The sequence below is a fragment of the Schistocerca piceifrons genome, chromosome X, assembly GCF_021461385.2.
Source record: "Schistocerca piceifrons isolate TAMUIC-IGC-003096 chromosome X, iqSchPice1.1, whole genome shotgun sequence".
Taxonomy (NCBI): domain Eukaryota; kingdom Metazoa; phylum Arthropoda; class Insecta; order Orthoptera; family Acrididae; genus Schistocerca; species Schistocerca piceifrons.
The window spans coordinates 201876713-201891195 of record NC_060149.1 but is presented as its reverse complement, the minus strand read 5'-3'; the positions used below and the strand labels follow the sequence as shown (position 1 = coordinate 201891195).

The following is a 14483-nucleotide window of genomic DNA, read 5'->3' as shown; positions in this document are numbered from 1 at the left end:
CCTGTGGTAGGGATGCGCACAAGGGCATTTGTCTGCTTCCTCCTACCTGTAGTATCAACTGCATGCTGCCTCCTCTCGAGATTGTCCCATGTATCTCGATGAGTGGGATGTCCAGGAGATCCAGGTGAAGGAAAAGGTTCCTTACCTGGTCGCTCTCAAGTTATTGGCTAGGCACAAACCCTGCATTCTACCGTCTGGCACGTATAGTAGTGTTCTTGGTAATCTCGCTCCATGAAGGACATGGCCATGCAGACATACGACCTCAAATTCACCTCTGAGGTTGTGAAAGAGCCAAGTATCATGGTAGCATTGCAGTCCCCTTGTCCAGCTGTGCAACAAGATATCAAACTCTTGCTTCATGGGGTGAAGTCACCATCTACACAACCGGTAGGCCGGAAAAGACAGAAGGAATACTCCCATTAAGACTTCCTACGTCCCTCGAGCCAACCAATGCTTGAGTCTTCCTCTGCTAACCGGAAAGGCTCAAAGAAGTATAGCAAGGTAAACAGTCTTCTCCTTCGCCGACTCGATGATCCTCTTTGACGATGTCACCATGTGATACCTTTGCCCGACCAGCCTCCATGTCGCTGGTGTGCACCCCAACCGTTTTTCTCCGTTGGACTGAGCAGGCAGACAGCAGAAGAAAGCCAGTGCTTCTGTGGATCTCATGAAGCAGGTTCTTCCTGCCTCTGTGCCCTGTAGAGGTGACACCCCCTTCATTTTTTCCTCCTCATGACTCATCTCCAATGGGATGATTGTGGCCTTGGATCCAACAAAGAGGATTTGCGGCTGCTTATAGAGTCTCTGTGTCCACTTGGACTCTGCTTTCAGGAAACAAAATTGCATTCTCATGACTACTTTGAGCTTTCGCACTTTTTCGTGGTCTGTTTTGACCATCTGCCAGAGGTCGGCATTCTGTCTCATGAGTGAGTCATGCTGCTCATATGGGATGACGTTCATAGTCAACCCATCTCCCTGACTTCCCATCTTCAAGCTGTTGCAGTTTGCCTTTTCCTTCCTCACTTGACCTTTTCCCTGTGTACCATTTATTTCCCTCCATCATTCTACCTCACCAGAGCTGACTTCCTCCAGCTTATTGGGCAGATACCTCACCAATTTCTGCTGCTTGGTGACTTTAATGCACACCATCCCATTTGTGGTTCTCCCAGAACCTGTCCAAGAGGTGCCCTCTTGGCTGACCACCTTAATCAACTTAACCTTTTCTACCTTAACACAGGAGCACCCATGTTCCTTTCAGACTGCTCACACACCTATTCCCATGTGGACCTATCATTCTGCTCTGCCCATCTTGTCCACTGTCTTGAGTGGTTTGTTCTTTCTGACACCTACTCGAGTGACCATTTCCAATGTGCTATCCGTTTGCTGAATCGTACCCCACCTAGGTGTACACCCAAATGGCAGCTTACTAAGCCCTACTGAAGGCTTTACTCTTCCCTGACGATCTTTCACAAACACGATTTTCCCAGTTGTAATGACCAGGTGCAGTATCTTACAAACATTACCTTACCGCTACAGAACGTTCCATTCCTCGTACTTCCTCTTTACCATGCCGTTTCCTGGTCCCATGTTGGACTGAGGTGTGCAGCGATGCAATTTGCGCACAGAGACGTGCTCTCTGCATTTTTAACAATCATCCTACAATGGTAAACTGCATTAATTATAAACAGATGCGTGCACACTGTCATCACATTCTTCGGAACAACAAAAAAGCCAGCTGGAATTCATTCAGTAGTTCTTTTAACAGTTCCACCCTCTCTTCCATCGTGTGGGCCAACCTCCTACGGCTCTCTGAGACCAAGATCCATTGCCCAATTTCTGACCTGACAGTAGCAGATGATGTTATCGTGGACTCTATTGCTATCTCCAACACCTTGGGCCACCATTTTGCGGAAATGTTGAGCTCCTCCCACTACCACCCTGCTTTCCTCCACTGGAAACAAATGGAGGAGGCTCGGGCACTACGCTTCCCTTCTCAGAATCTTGAGTGTTATAATGCCGCCTTTACTACAAGGGAGCTAGATCGTGCACTCACTCCATCCCGATCCTCTGCCCCAGGGCCAGACAATGTTCACATTCAGATGTTGCAGCACCTTCCTCTTGTGGGCAAGCACTTTGTCCTTCATACGTTCAACTGCATCTGGGCAGAGGGCATGTTTCCCAGATGCTGACGTGAAGCTACTGTCATGTTGTTGTTGTTGTTGTTGTCTTCAGTCCAGAGACTGGTTTGATGCAGCTCTCCATGCTACTATATCCTGTGCAAGCTTCTTCATCTCCCAGTACCTACTGCAGCCTACATCCTTCTGAATCTGCTTAGTGTATTCATCTCTTGGTCTCCCTCTACGATTTTTACCCTCCATGCTGCCTTCCAATACTAAATTGGTGATCCCCTGATGCCTCAGAACATGTCCTACCAACCGATCCCTTCTTCTAGTCAAGTTGTGCCACAAACTTCTCTTCTCCCCAATCCTATTCAACACCTCCTCACTAGTTATGTGATCTACCCATCTAATCTTCAGCATTCTTCTGTAGCACCACATTTCGAAAGCTTCTATTCTCTTGTTGTTTAAATTATTTATTGTCCACGTTTCACTTCCATACATGGCTACACTCCATACAAATACTTTCAGGAACCTAAGTCCGGTAAGGACAAAAACCTTCCTTCTGGCTACCACCCCATCTCTCTCACCAGCTGTGTTTGCAAGGTGGTGAAACATACGATTCATGCCTGGCTGGTATGGTGGCTCTAGTATCACAATTTACTAACCACTGCACACAGTGCGTTTCGAGTGCACCGTTCTGCAATTCACATCTTGTCACTTTGTCCACCCATGTCATGAATGGTTTTCTGCAGAAATCCCAGACTGTGACCTTGTTTTTCGATTTTGAGAAAGGCAACAATACCTGCTGGAAGACTGGTATCTTCCGCACTCTCTTCACGTGTGGCTTCCATGGCTGCCTGCTCTGTTTCCTTGAGGAATTTTAGAAAGATACTTGTGGGTTCTGTATTGTTGGACACTTTTATCCTGGAAAACGGTGTACCTCAGTGTTCTGTCCTGAGCGTCATCCTTTTTGCTATAGCCACTAACCCGATAATGGCCTGTCTACCACATGGCATCCTCTGCTCCCTTTTTGTTGCTGATTTTGCCAACTATTGCAGTTCTTCACGGACTTGTTTCATTGAGTGGCGTCTTCAGCAGCAATGTCTCGATTGTCTTTACTCATGGAGCATCGATAGTGGCTTTAGTTTTTCCATTGACGAAACAGTTTGTATGAATTTCTGGTGGTCCAGTTGGTTTCTCCCACCTTCTTTACATCTTGGGCCTGTTGCTCTTCCATTCATTGAAACTATGAAATTCCTGGGGCTCTTGCTTGATACGAAATTTTCTTGGTCTTCCCACGTATCTTTCCTGGCAGCCTGCTGTACGCGGTCCCTCAATGTCCTGTGTGTCCTCAATGGTACTTCCTGGGGTACAGATCGAACTGCTCTCCTTCGTTCGTACCGGTCCTTTGTCCGCTTGAAACTAGACTATGGGTGCTTTGTTTATGTATCTCCATGTCCGTCCCTCTTATGCCTTCTCAATACTATCCACCATCGTGGCATCTGTTTGGCCACTGGCACCTTTACACAAGCCCAATTGAGAGTCTGTATGCAGAAGCTGCCAAACTACCGCTGTGACTTTCTTTTCAGCAGATATGCATGCCATTTGTTTGCCATGTGTGGCCACCAATCCTATGCCTCCTTCATTGATGACGACATTGATTGCCAGTATGGATCACATTCCTCTTCTCTGTTACCTCCTGGAGTTCGTTTTTGGCTTTTGTTCCGACAGATTCACTTCATGCTCCCGGCAGCTTTCCTGATGGGTATGAACTCCTCATCTCCTTGGCTTCGTGGGACGGCCCATTTTCACCTTTGCCTTTATTCGCTTTGATGCAACACCAGCCTAGCTCTACTGCCTTCAGTTTCATGACCTTCACGTGGAATTGCGTGATAGTACCTTTGTGGTGTCAGGTGTGCCTTCGTCGTTGGCACCGTTTTTCGGTGTCGGCTTCCGGCACAGTGCTCTGTATTTACAGCAAGAGTTCTTCGCCCTTATCAAGTCACGAAGTACATCCAGCAACACAGTATTTTTAATTGTCATCTGCTCAGACTCTCTCAGTGCCCTTCAGAGCATCTGTGCACTGTACACGGTCCATCCCTTAGTGCAATGGGTCCAAGAAAGCTTTAAATTGCTCACTCTTGATGGAGCCACTGTGATGCTTATGTGGGTTCCTGGTCATGTTGATTTGACAGGAAAAGAGGCTGTTGATGCTGCTGCCAAGCCCCACTGGTTCATACAGTCTCTCTGATCATCTCTGTATTGCCGCCTGTCAGGAGGTGGTATCACTTTGGCGTTGCTCCTTTCATGGGAATAAGCTCTTGGTTATTAAGCCTCTTCCAGTGGCTTGGACGACCTCCTGTCGGCCCTCCAGCTATGAGGTGGTCATTTTAACTAGGTTGCATATTGGGCTCTGCCTTTTTAGCCATATCCATTTGTTAAGTGGCGCTCGCCCACCATGTCATGCACATTGTGCCAAATTTTAACTGTTCACCATTTAGGGATGGAATGCCCTCTTTTTGACCATTTACATTTCCGTTTGTGTTTGCCATTTAAGTTATCGGCTGTTTTAGAGAATGGTGCTCACGCTGTTGACCGCATTTTACTTATTGCAGCAATATGGAGAAGACCATTTAATATTTAGTTCTGGACCTCCATTTCTCTATTGCGTATTTTATAGACCTTTCTCCACATTCGTGTTTTTACCTGTCTTCTCTTCCGTCGTTGGGGATTGACATGAAGTCATTCTTAACTCCTCTCTTTGTCTTCGTGTTTCACAGTTTTGACATGGGCGCATATGACCCTAATTGTTTTTGTGCCCTAAAACAAAACAAGATGGGGAGAGTTACGGAAGTCCTCACGTTTTCTTTGTCTTTGTCTTCTTTTTCTTCTTCTTCTTTTTTCTTCAACTTATGTCCTTACTTATCCTTGAGATCTCAAAACTGGAAATCAGGGAAATACCAGGGAATTTCACTTGGGAAAACTTGTGGCAATCCTGTAAACACTTTTCCCACGTCTTTTGTTTTAGCAGGTGCTCCTTAGCATTTAGCTGTTGACATCTTTAATATCTCTTATGTATGTGATCATTAGTAATGAGGGTTTGTTTGCATCCTTTTGTTTACCTTAAGTAAGAAGCCTTCATGATCAGAGAGGCCATCGGGTAAATTTTGCAAACTGAGTACAGGTGTAGAATTAGTGTTCATGAATATGGTATCTATTGAGGTGCAGGATGTGGGTGTTATTCTTGTAGGTAACTTTACTATTTTAGACATAGAAAATGTATGCAGTTGGTCATTTGTCAGTTTATTCATGTGACTCGATGGCAAAGTTTATTTAATCTCCAAATGATATACTTCTTTTAGTTTTTGTCACGTTAGACATTCATGACTTGTCCAATTTCTTGCTTCATTGGTTCATGGGCATCACGTCGGATAATGTTGTGGAAGCTGCACGATATTTTGACGAGACAGCTGCTCATCATCTTCAGGTGCCAATGTATACAATGACTTGCTAGAAAAGCACAGGTGCCAAGGGTTTTGCACTTTCTTAGCAAGTCAGGGTATATATTGGCGAGCCATTGTAGCAACACATCAGTAAGCACCTGAAAATGATGAGCAACTGTCTCGTCAAAATATTGTACAGCTTCTACAACATTGTATGACGCGACACCCATGAACCAATGAAGCAGTTTTTATACTGTTCATTCAAGTGTCAGTTATTGTTGTGTTTAGTGTTCAGGATCCACTTGTTGTATCTGTATTGGGGTTTCATTTGCAAACTATGGCTGAAAAATTGCATTACTATGCTACGGAATTTAATCTGCAAGGGATTGCATTTAGTAAAGAATATGGAAACATGGCTGCAGAAAGGCAATTAGGGCCACCTCCAACTGAAAAAATGATAACTTTCCGGAATTAGGAAGATGTTTTCAAAAAAGCACCTCACAGTAAACATAATCTGAGAAGTGTAACTGTTAAATGGCTGAAACTTGAAGCAGAACTGTGGGAATTTTAGTATCTACAAAAATGGTCATTCATCAAGTGAAAGCAACATCCACTAACAAAGGGATCACTGAATTTACTAGATCAACATCATGATGTTCAAAGTTTATGAAAAGATATGTGGACCAAGGCAAAAATAACACAGGTGATGCCAGACAAGTATGAAGAACAAATTGTTGAATTTAGTCATCACAAGCAAAATAGGAAAGTTCTAGCTTTTGCAAATGGGAAACAGGGACGAGATTCTGGTAACCTTTGATGTGCCTTTTAACAGAAGTTTGATTTTAAAAGGCACAAAAAGTGTTGTTGTTAAAACTTAAGGGCACGAAAAAACTCATTACACATTTATTTTATCCTGCTGTGATGATGGGACAAAATTAACGCCACTTTTGATGTATTTGTCCATGTACACAATAAAGGCTGGATGGATGTAGGAGAAAGGAGGGTGTGTGTAGATAAAGTTTGTTCTAGGTGACCTGGAGGCCACTACTAAAAACGTCTGCCCTATTTGTATTTCAGGAGGGTTAAATCGTCTGCTTCAATCATTAACCATTGGATGTCTGTATCAACAGACCATTTCATGGAGTTCTTTAGTAGGAGTGAAACAGATGGATACAATCTACAGATTTTGGAAATTCAACACTTGGAAGAAGGAAGAGACCTAGGATTTCTCAAGTTTTGAGAGTGGGTCAATGCTTCACGAAACTCTATAAAAATTGAATCAGTGATTAAATAATTTAAGAAATGTGGGATAAGTAATGCACAGAATGGTACAGAGGATAATTTATTGTATGAGAATTTAGATTCATGGCAGCTTCAAGTATGTCTTCCTTCAACTCCTAGATATTAGATGCACGTGCACAAGTATGTCACAATTGTTTTGCAGTAGATCCATCAAGTGATAAATTTTTCACTTAAAAAAGTATTAAAAAAGGGGTGCATCTTTAATGCCAGTGCGCCTTATACTCTGGTAAATACGGTTCATTTTTGAGCTCATGAAGATACTAAATCTGGATTTCCAAGAGCTTATTTCTTATTGAGTGAATGTTCTGATACAAAATACAGAGCACTGTGAGTATTCACTTTAGTGCCTGTGGGTTCTGGAGTATTTACTGTTTCAGTTATGTTTTTGTTACTATTACTGTTTTGTGAACAAATGACTACGGATACTACCTGTTTGTTTAATAGCATACTGGAGACAGTCACAGTGCAGTTTTGATCATTAGTACTCTGCACTTTTGTATGTTTTTCTGCATTACATACAAATCTGAAGCTGCTCAATCTGAAGCTCAACTTAGCATTACCATACCTGATCTTGGAGTGCTTAATTTTCCCTGCATTGCAGCTGTAATTGTGTTGTGTAAATAAGTCTTTCCAAGGCCATTGAGATGAAGTCTGTGGTGTGTGTGAAATCTTCTTCCATTCCCATTTGATTGTACAACACTTAACAATTTTAATCATTTGCAGATTTTAGAGAGATAAGTATTTGCACTTTGTAGGTCAGATTCAGATTTTGTTCTGTGGACCCAAAAGTGAGATGTTTCTCGTGGGTGTGTGAAATAAGTCAGAAAGTACAACATAAGATAAAAACATTTGAATATAATACTCACTACCCTGATCATTTGTCTGGAGATTGTCAAAATAGGTAAATACTTTAAAATACAATGGAACTGCTAATATTTTCAGAATTAATACACTGTCAGAATGAAACATAGTTATGCAGTTTTAATAACTTCATCACATACAAAATATCTAATCTTGACTGTTGCGATCATGTGCAGTCAAAACTGAAATGTAATAGAAATTTTTACTTAATTTGGTCTAATAGACCCTGTAAAGATATTCATCTATAGAGTAGAAGGAGTTGCCTATAAAAACTTTCACACTCTGTTTAAACTGTGCTTTATCTGAAACCAAGTTTTTAATGGTTGCTGGCAATATATTGAAAATGTGGTGTTCCTTAATATTGGACCTGTTTTTGGACCAAGGTAATTGATTTTAGGTCATTATGTAGATTGTTCTTGTTCCTAATATTGATACTACATATTGAGCTATTGGTTGGAAATAGAGATGTATTGTATGCAACAAATTTCATTAAGGAATAAATATGCTGAGAAGCAGTGGTTACAAAACAAAGTTCCTTGAATGCATTTCTACAAGATGTCCTTGAATTTACACCACAATTGAGTCCTATTACATGCTTTTGCATACTAAAAACTTCTGCTTGGTTTTACAAGTTACCCCAGAATGTGATCCCATTATGACGTAATAGAATGGAAGTAAGCAAAGCGTGCAAAGTTTTTGTTTAATTTTTATATCTCATGCATCCAACATAATTCTCTCTGCAAATGAAGTCTCTTTTAGGTGCTTCAGCAATTGTGTAGTATGCCCTTTACAACTGAATTTATTACAGAGTTGTAATACCAGAAATTTAACACTGTGAACCTTTTTGACTTGCATCTCTTCATACGTTATGGAAGGAAATCTCTTACAGGTTTTGACTGCATATAGTGGGTCTTTTCAAAGTTTTATGACAGTGGATTAGCTTTAAACCATTTATTAATGTCAGTGAAAATTTGATTAGTAGCCATTTCTAAATCTGTACTTGACTTGCTACTTACTGCAATGTTTGTATTATCTGCAGACAAAACAAACTTAGCATCTGGCACTGTAACAGACAAAAGGTCATTGATGTACACAAGAAAAAGTAATGAACCCAAGAAGGAACGTTGAGAAACATCACATGTAATTAAATCTCAATCAGATGAAGACTGACTGCTTACTGCACATGGCAGTGTTACTGATTGCGCAAATTGTTCACTGACAGAGCTTTTCAATAAATCCACATTAAAATCACCATCAACCACTATTGTCTTGTTTTTTACTGTGGGATGGGACAACGGAGCTTCCACATTATTTATGAAGATGTTAAAGTTTCCTGAAGGTCCTCTGTATATACTTACTATTATGAAGGACTGATTGTGAAATACTACTACTGTTGCACAAGCTTCTAAGAGCTGCTCTGCGCAGAATTTATTAATATCGATAGTCTTGAAATCAAAACAGTTTCTGACAAATGTGGTAACTCCTCCTTTCTCCATATTTTCTCTACAGTAACATTTAACGTATCTATACCAGTGGTCACGTGATGTTCAGAAAGGCAGATTATATTGACTGGTTTGCTAAACTCTTAATTCTTCAACACAAATAAGCAATCATTAAGCTTACCCCCTTGTCCTTAGATATTGTGCTGCATTAAGGATAATTAATTTCGTGCACTGTCTGAATTACAACTGTATGAACCTAATTTTCAATCAGGGGGTGTTTGTGTGAATTTTGTACATTAAAATTTGCTTTTTGGCTTTCTGTCTTAACAATGTGAATGCATTTTCACCCTGTCTCTTGACATCTTTCGTTTCTGCCCTCCCTACCCTTGAAAACTGCTGTTCTGTCACAGGTAACCACTAGTACTTTACCACTTGTGATAGTGCCATCCTCCCCATCCCCATCCCCTTAAGTTATTTGCTATTAATCCCATGAGTTTTCCCCTCTCTTTCCTGTTGAGGTGAAGGCCGTGCCTAGTATCATCCCACCTACTGATAGTCAACTGAAACCCAACCAGTATGAGACCCCCTACTTGATCCAAGCAGTTGTTCCACCTCTAAATTAACTGTAACAGAAGAGTTTAAATGAAGCTGGTCATGGTGCCTCAGAACAGATACAAGCCCAACACCAGTATGTCTCGTTGCAGCTTCCTTTGTGAAGTTAACCTGTGTCCTCAATCACCTGACCCAGACTTGCACTAAGTTTGAAAAACTTGTGAACTAGTAACATGACCCTAGTTCATCCTGCAACAGGTGGCCAAGACCTCTGCCATGTAAACTACCTAACAACATAACTTTCTTCTTCTTCGTCTTCTTCTTCTTCTTCTTCTTCTTCTTCACAACTTTTTGTGACCTCTTACTTCTCAAAACACGTTTTGAAAGTTTGTTGTGTACTGCCTACTCCATCTACTTCTTGATTTACACATGATTCATTCATAGGGTTATAACAATGTGATATACTATGAAAATTACATTTGCTTGTGTGAAATCAAACAATGGAAGCTCCAGGTTGGAATATCAACAATGCAGGCAAAGTTGAATTGCTACTTACTGTAAAGATGGCACATAAAGTTGCAGACAGGCACAGTTAGACACACACAAGCTGTCACCCACTACCTTCATCTTTCTTTCTCTTTCTTTTTTGTTCTTGTTTTCTTTTTTTGATGAAGGCGGTATCTGAAAACTTATGTGTAAGTGTCCTTTAAATGTGCCAGTCTGCATCTTAACATGTCACCTTTACAGTAGGTAGCACCATATCTTTTCCTAAATTGTTGATATTCGTGTGTGTGACTTACACATAATTTTAGTTCATAGAATGCCTTGTTTATCTTATTTTTGTTGATGTCTTTTGAACCACCAATCAGAACAAAACGTCATGACTATTTAATCATTTCACTTCATTTGACCCAACCATATTTCTTAGTTCAGACAAACTGGCACCTGATTTCACAAAACTGTAATGCTTTCATTTCTGATTTTAGGGTCAGCATAGAAGCGATACACTTTGTCATATTTGAGAAGGAGGTTTAAGGCTTAACTAATTTCTTTTTATATTATTAATGGAAATTTTTTATGTCTTCTGCAGCCAGTATTGACTTCACAGTACACTTTGAGGTCAGTAGATCAGCTGTGCTCTCTGTTGCTGTCTGTGATTTATTTTCTTGTAGTGATGAACTTTTTAGTTCCACTCTGTTCACACAACACTTTTCTTCTTTGCGTGTTTCGCAAACACTGCCAGATGTAATTTTTGTCTACTAAGTTTAAATTATCATCACAGATTTTTTACATTCATATTCTGAGTACCAGCACTGCTTTTGTACGACACTTTTGACCACTTTAAATCTGAAGAGACCAAAATGTCTTCGGAGAGATTCTGCGTGTTTTGTGATAAGATCAACTCACTTTTCATTGCGGTAAGCGTATTTATGTCCACTTTTAGCACACTTATTAAAAACTGCAGACTAGATATATGTTTACTCAGTTTCAAAATTTTGCTCTTACGTTTTTTACGTACTTTCTATTTACCTGTTCTGTTTACATTTTTTGGGAAATATTTTACACACTTTATCACTGGTCACCATCTTAAAGGGTATTACTACATGCTTACCACTGGGTGCTAACAAGTGACATTTATTGCCTTATTTTCTTCTGTCATCCTTGCTTTTGTATTGTCCTGTTCGCATATTGAACAGAACTGTGAACAGTCCAGAAGCAGCTAGAAGATATGGCATAATGATGGGAAATGTTTTAGTCGTCTTAATTTCCTGTGGCATTTACAAGCCTAGTAGCGCATATGTCCTGCAAATAAATTATTGAAGACTAGCCAGACCATTATACTGCTCTCATTGCAGCAGGATGCCAGGGCATAATTTTATCAATGTAAATGAGCTACTTGATAGAACAGTGAAAGAAACCTGCAGGTCAACACTGTGGTATTTTCACCACAGAGCTATTGCCTCATATAAACACAGAGGATAATGAGTCATTATGAGAAGAAGTATTTAGAAATGGGTAACTTTGAGACATGGCTGTGGAGTGAGCAATGTGACCTTTTCCTGCAGCTAAAATTTATTTATTTAAAGTGATGCTGTAACTTTCAATCATACTTACATTTTTAATACACAATGTACTTTCTGAATGAATGTAGCTGTAGTAGCATTCTCTGAAAGAGGTATTTTTTTATATTTCCAATTACAGATTACTGTCACAATGGTTGAAGCAACCTTTGCGTGATATTAACCTAATAAATGAGAGACTTGATGTTGTAGAGGTGCTTGTCAACTCACCTGAAATAAGGAGGTCCTTGTTGGATGAAAATCTGCGCAGAATCCCAGATTTCCAGGTCCTAGCAAAACGCCTGCATCAGCAGAAAGCAACCTTGCAAGACTGTTACAAGTAAGCAATACTTTTTTTCTGATATTTTTGTCTTTTGTGTTCTTTCTTTGAGACAAAATTTTGTGCTTCTGTTGGCCAGTGTCTTTATAAAATTTTGTATTCAAAAATCTTTCAATGCTCCAAAGTCCGTCAGTTTCCAGGAAACTGAAATAAAATATACAAGAGTAACCGTCAATCCTAATTTGAATACTGATATAATGAAAGAATACAGCTTCTGAAAAATAAACTGAATCGTCTGTATAATTGGTTAAAATATAGACCAAATATCATTAAAAAAGTACAGTGTTTCACACATACTATTGATGAATCTAAAATTTTAAAAAGAAAAGGGAAGTATTAAGCAACTCCAATAATTCAGCTTTGACTAGTGATACCAACAACTTGAAATTAATGGGCAAGCTGGTGCACTGCTAAAGACACTGCACTCACGCAATGGTGGAGCAGTCGTGCCATTCAGGTTTGGGTTTTCCGCAGCTCTCAAAATCAGTTAGACTGAATGCTGGGGTAGTTCATGTAAAAATGTTGCAGCTGAGTATTTTTCTCGTACAATACTGACCCCTATGTCGGTGGGTGATTTTTTTTATATATATATATATAATCTCCCCCAAAACCTTCTCTAATTTGGATGAGATAATGTGTTCTTGCCCCTATATCTAATAATGGAGAGTCCTGAATGATACATAAATTATGGAATTGGTAGCTAAAAGTAACAACTCGTCTTATAGTGATGTCTGTTAATTTTATATGGCAGGATGTATTAAGCTAGTAGTTAACATACGCAGAAAAATGTGCTTGCTGCATTCAGTGATTTCAAATTGTGCATCGTGAAACGTGAGAGTTTGTGAGCTCCTTACTGGAATATTTTGAGAGCAGGGACGAGTGGGGGTGGGGGGGGGGGGGTGGGGGGGGGGAATGGAAATAACTGTAGATGCCCTGAAGATACTCAAAATTGCGGTAATGATGGTTTGCAAAGAAAAATACCCTGTAAACCTAAAAAGGCTGGCTTGTATAACTTAACGACACTTGGTAAAAAGAAGAAGACAGAAAGCGTAAAGAACTTAATGCACACTGCCGCTATATGCAGTTCATTGCTGTAGATATGGCAGTGGGAGAAAGACCTTTATGTATAGTAATGAAGTCTGTTGGTTTCAATTTCAAGAAAAGTATAAGCACAGACCTGTTACAGAATGAATTACTGGTGCTTTTGAGAATTACGAATGAACCATGTGAGGTCATTGTGTACTTGTTCGAAACACGGATTAACACAGATCATCCTGCCAGAATAGAATTCTGGACAGTATTTATGGAAATATTACTGTTTCTGTTGGAAAGGCTGTGAAAATTGTCATACATTGTTAGGACATCTTCCAGTTTTGTACTGCACTCGTTCTACATTTTTGTGTCAACAAAAATGAGGTGGTCACTGCAAAGAGGTGAATCACAAGAGCTTCCTTAATTGGTTTGACAGGCACTGGAAAACTCAAATGGGGGGGGGGGGGGGGGGGGACGGCAAATTCATATTCTTGAGGGGGGGGGGGGGGGGGGGGGGAACTTGTTTCACAAAGCGACTAGCATCCATAACACATTAGTCTACTGATTATTCATATGACTTTGAAACGCATCCCTGTTGGTGTTTGAACATTTTTGACACATTATAAGATGATTTCTGAATGAATTGTAAGTTGATTTGTGAATGTGTGCATAGTGTACATGATGTCTCAGTCAGGGGATTCCTCGTTGCTTGTAGAAACAAACTTTCCTACAGACAAAAGGGGCTCTACAAGCTGAGCGGAGTAAGGCCGAACGGATGAATGCCAATCGTTGTCTGATTGTGTGGTTGATTGGGTTTGCGAATGATGAGTGTTGTTATAATTACTAGCGAAATTCATAGATTCAGACTACAGGAGTGGAAATAAACTAATAACAGGTAAGAAAGATTACGTATTACCTTCTCAGTGTATCCAAGAATATGAAATTTTGACAGAACATTTTTGGCCAGATCGCTATACTAGTAAGGGCCTGTTGTACAGTCCCCGGCTAGCAGCCGCTTTATGTTCTATTCTGGAAGAAGCATGGAAAACGCGTTGTACGAACACGTAACAATGCCTAAACAGAGAATAATTGAGGGATAACTAAACCAGTGATTCTGGCAGAGTTAGTGAAGTAACCCTGCGAATAAGCTGTGACATTGGCAAGAATAGTTACTGAATTAGTGATAACAAGACTGTTTGTTAGAGCGAGGAAGGAGAAGAAACAGGGACATCACACAAATTATGGAAAAATATGACGATTCCAAGTTTGTATAAAATTTCATACTACTACTTTTCGATCTCTTGCTTGAGAAACTGGAGCATATGAATGAA

At 40.2% G+C, this 14483-nt stretch overlaps 1 protein-coding gene across 1 annotated transcript in view; it reads left to right on the top strand.

The window, feature by feature from the left end:
- The window catches only part of LOC124721370 (DNA mismatch repair protein Msh2), a 229822-nt gene that overhangs the window by 137853 nt on the left and 77486 nt on the right, over positions 1 to 14483 (top strand). The window contains exon 9 of the mRNA XM_047246303.1: positions 11923 to 12120. Coding sequence (XP_047102259.1) covers positions 11923 to 12120 — 198 coding nt within the window. The remainder of the gene's footprint in view (positions 1 to 11922; positions 12121 to 14483) is intronic.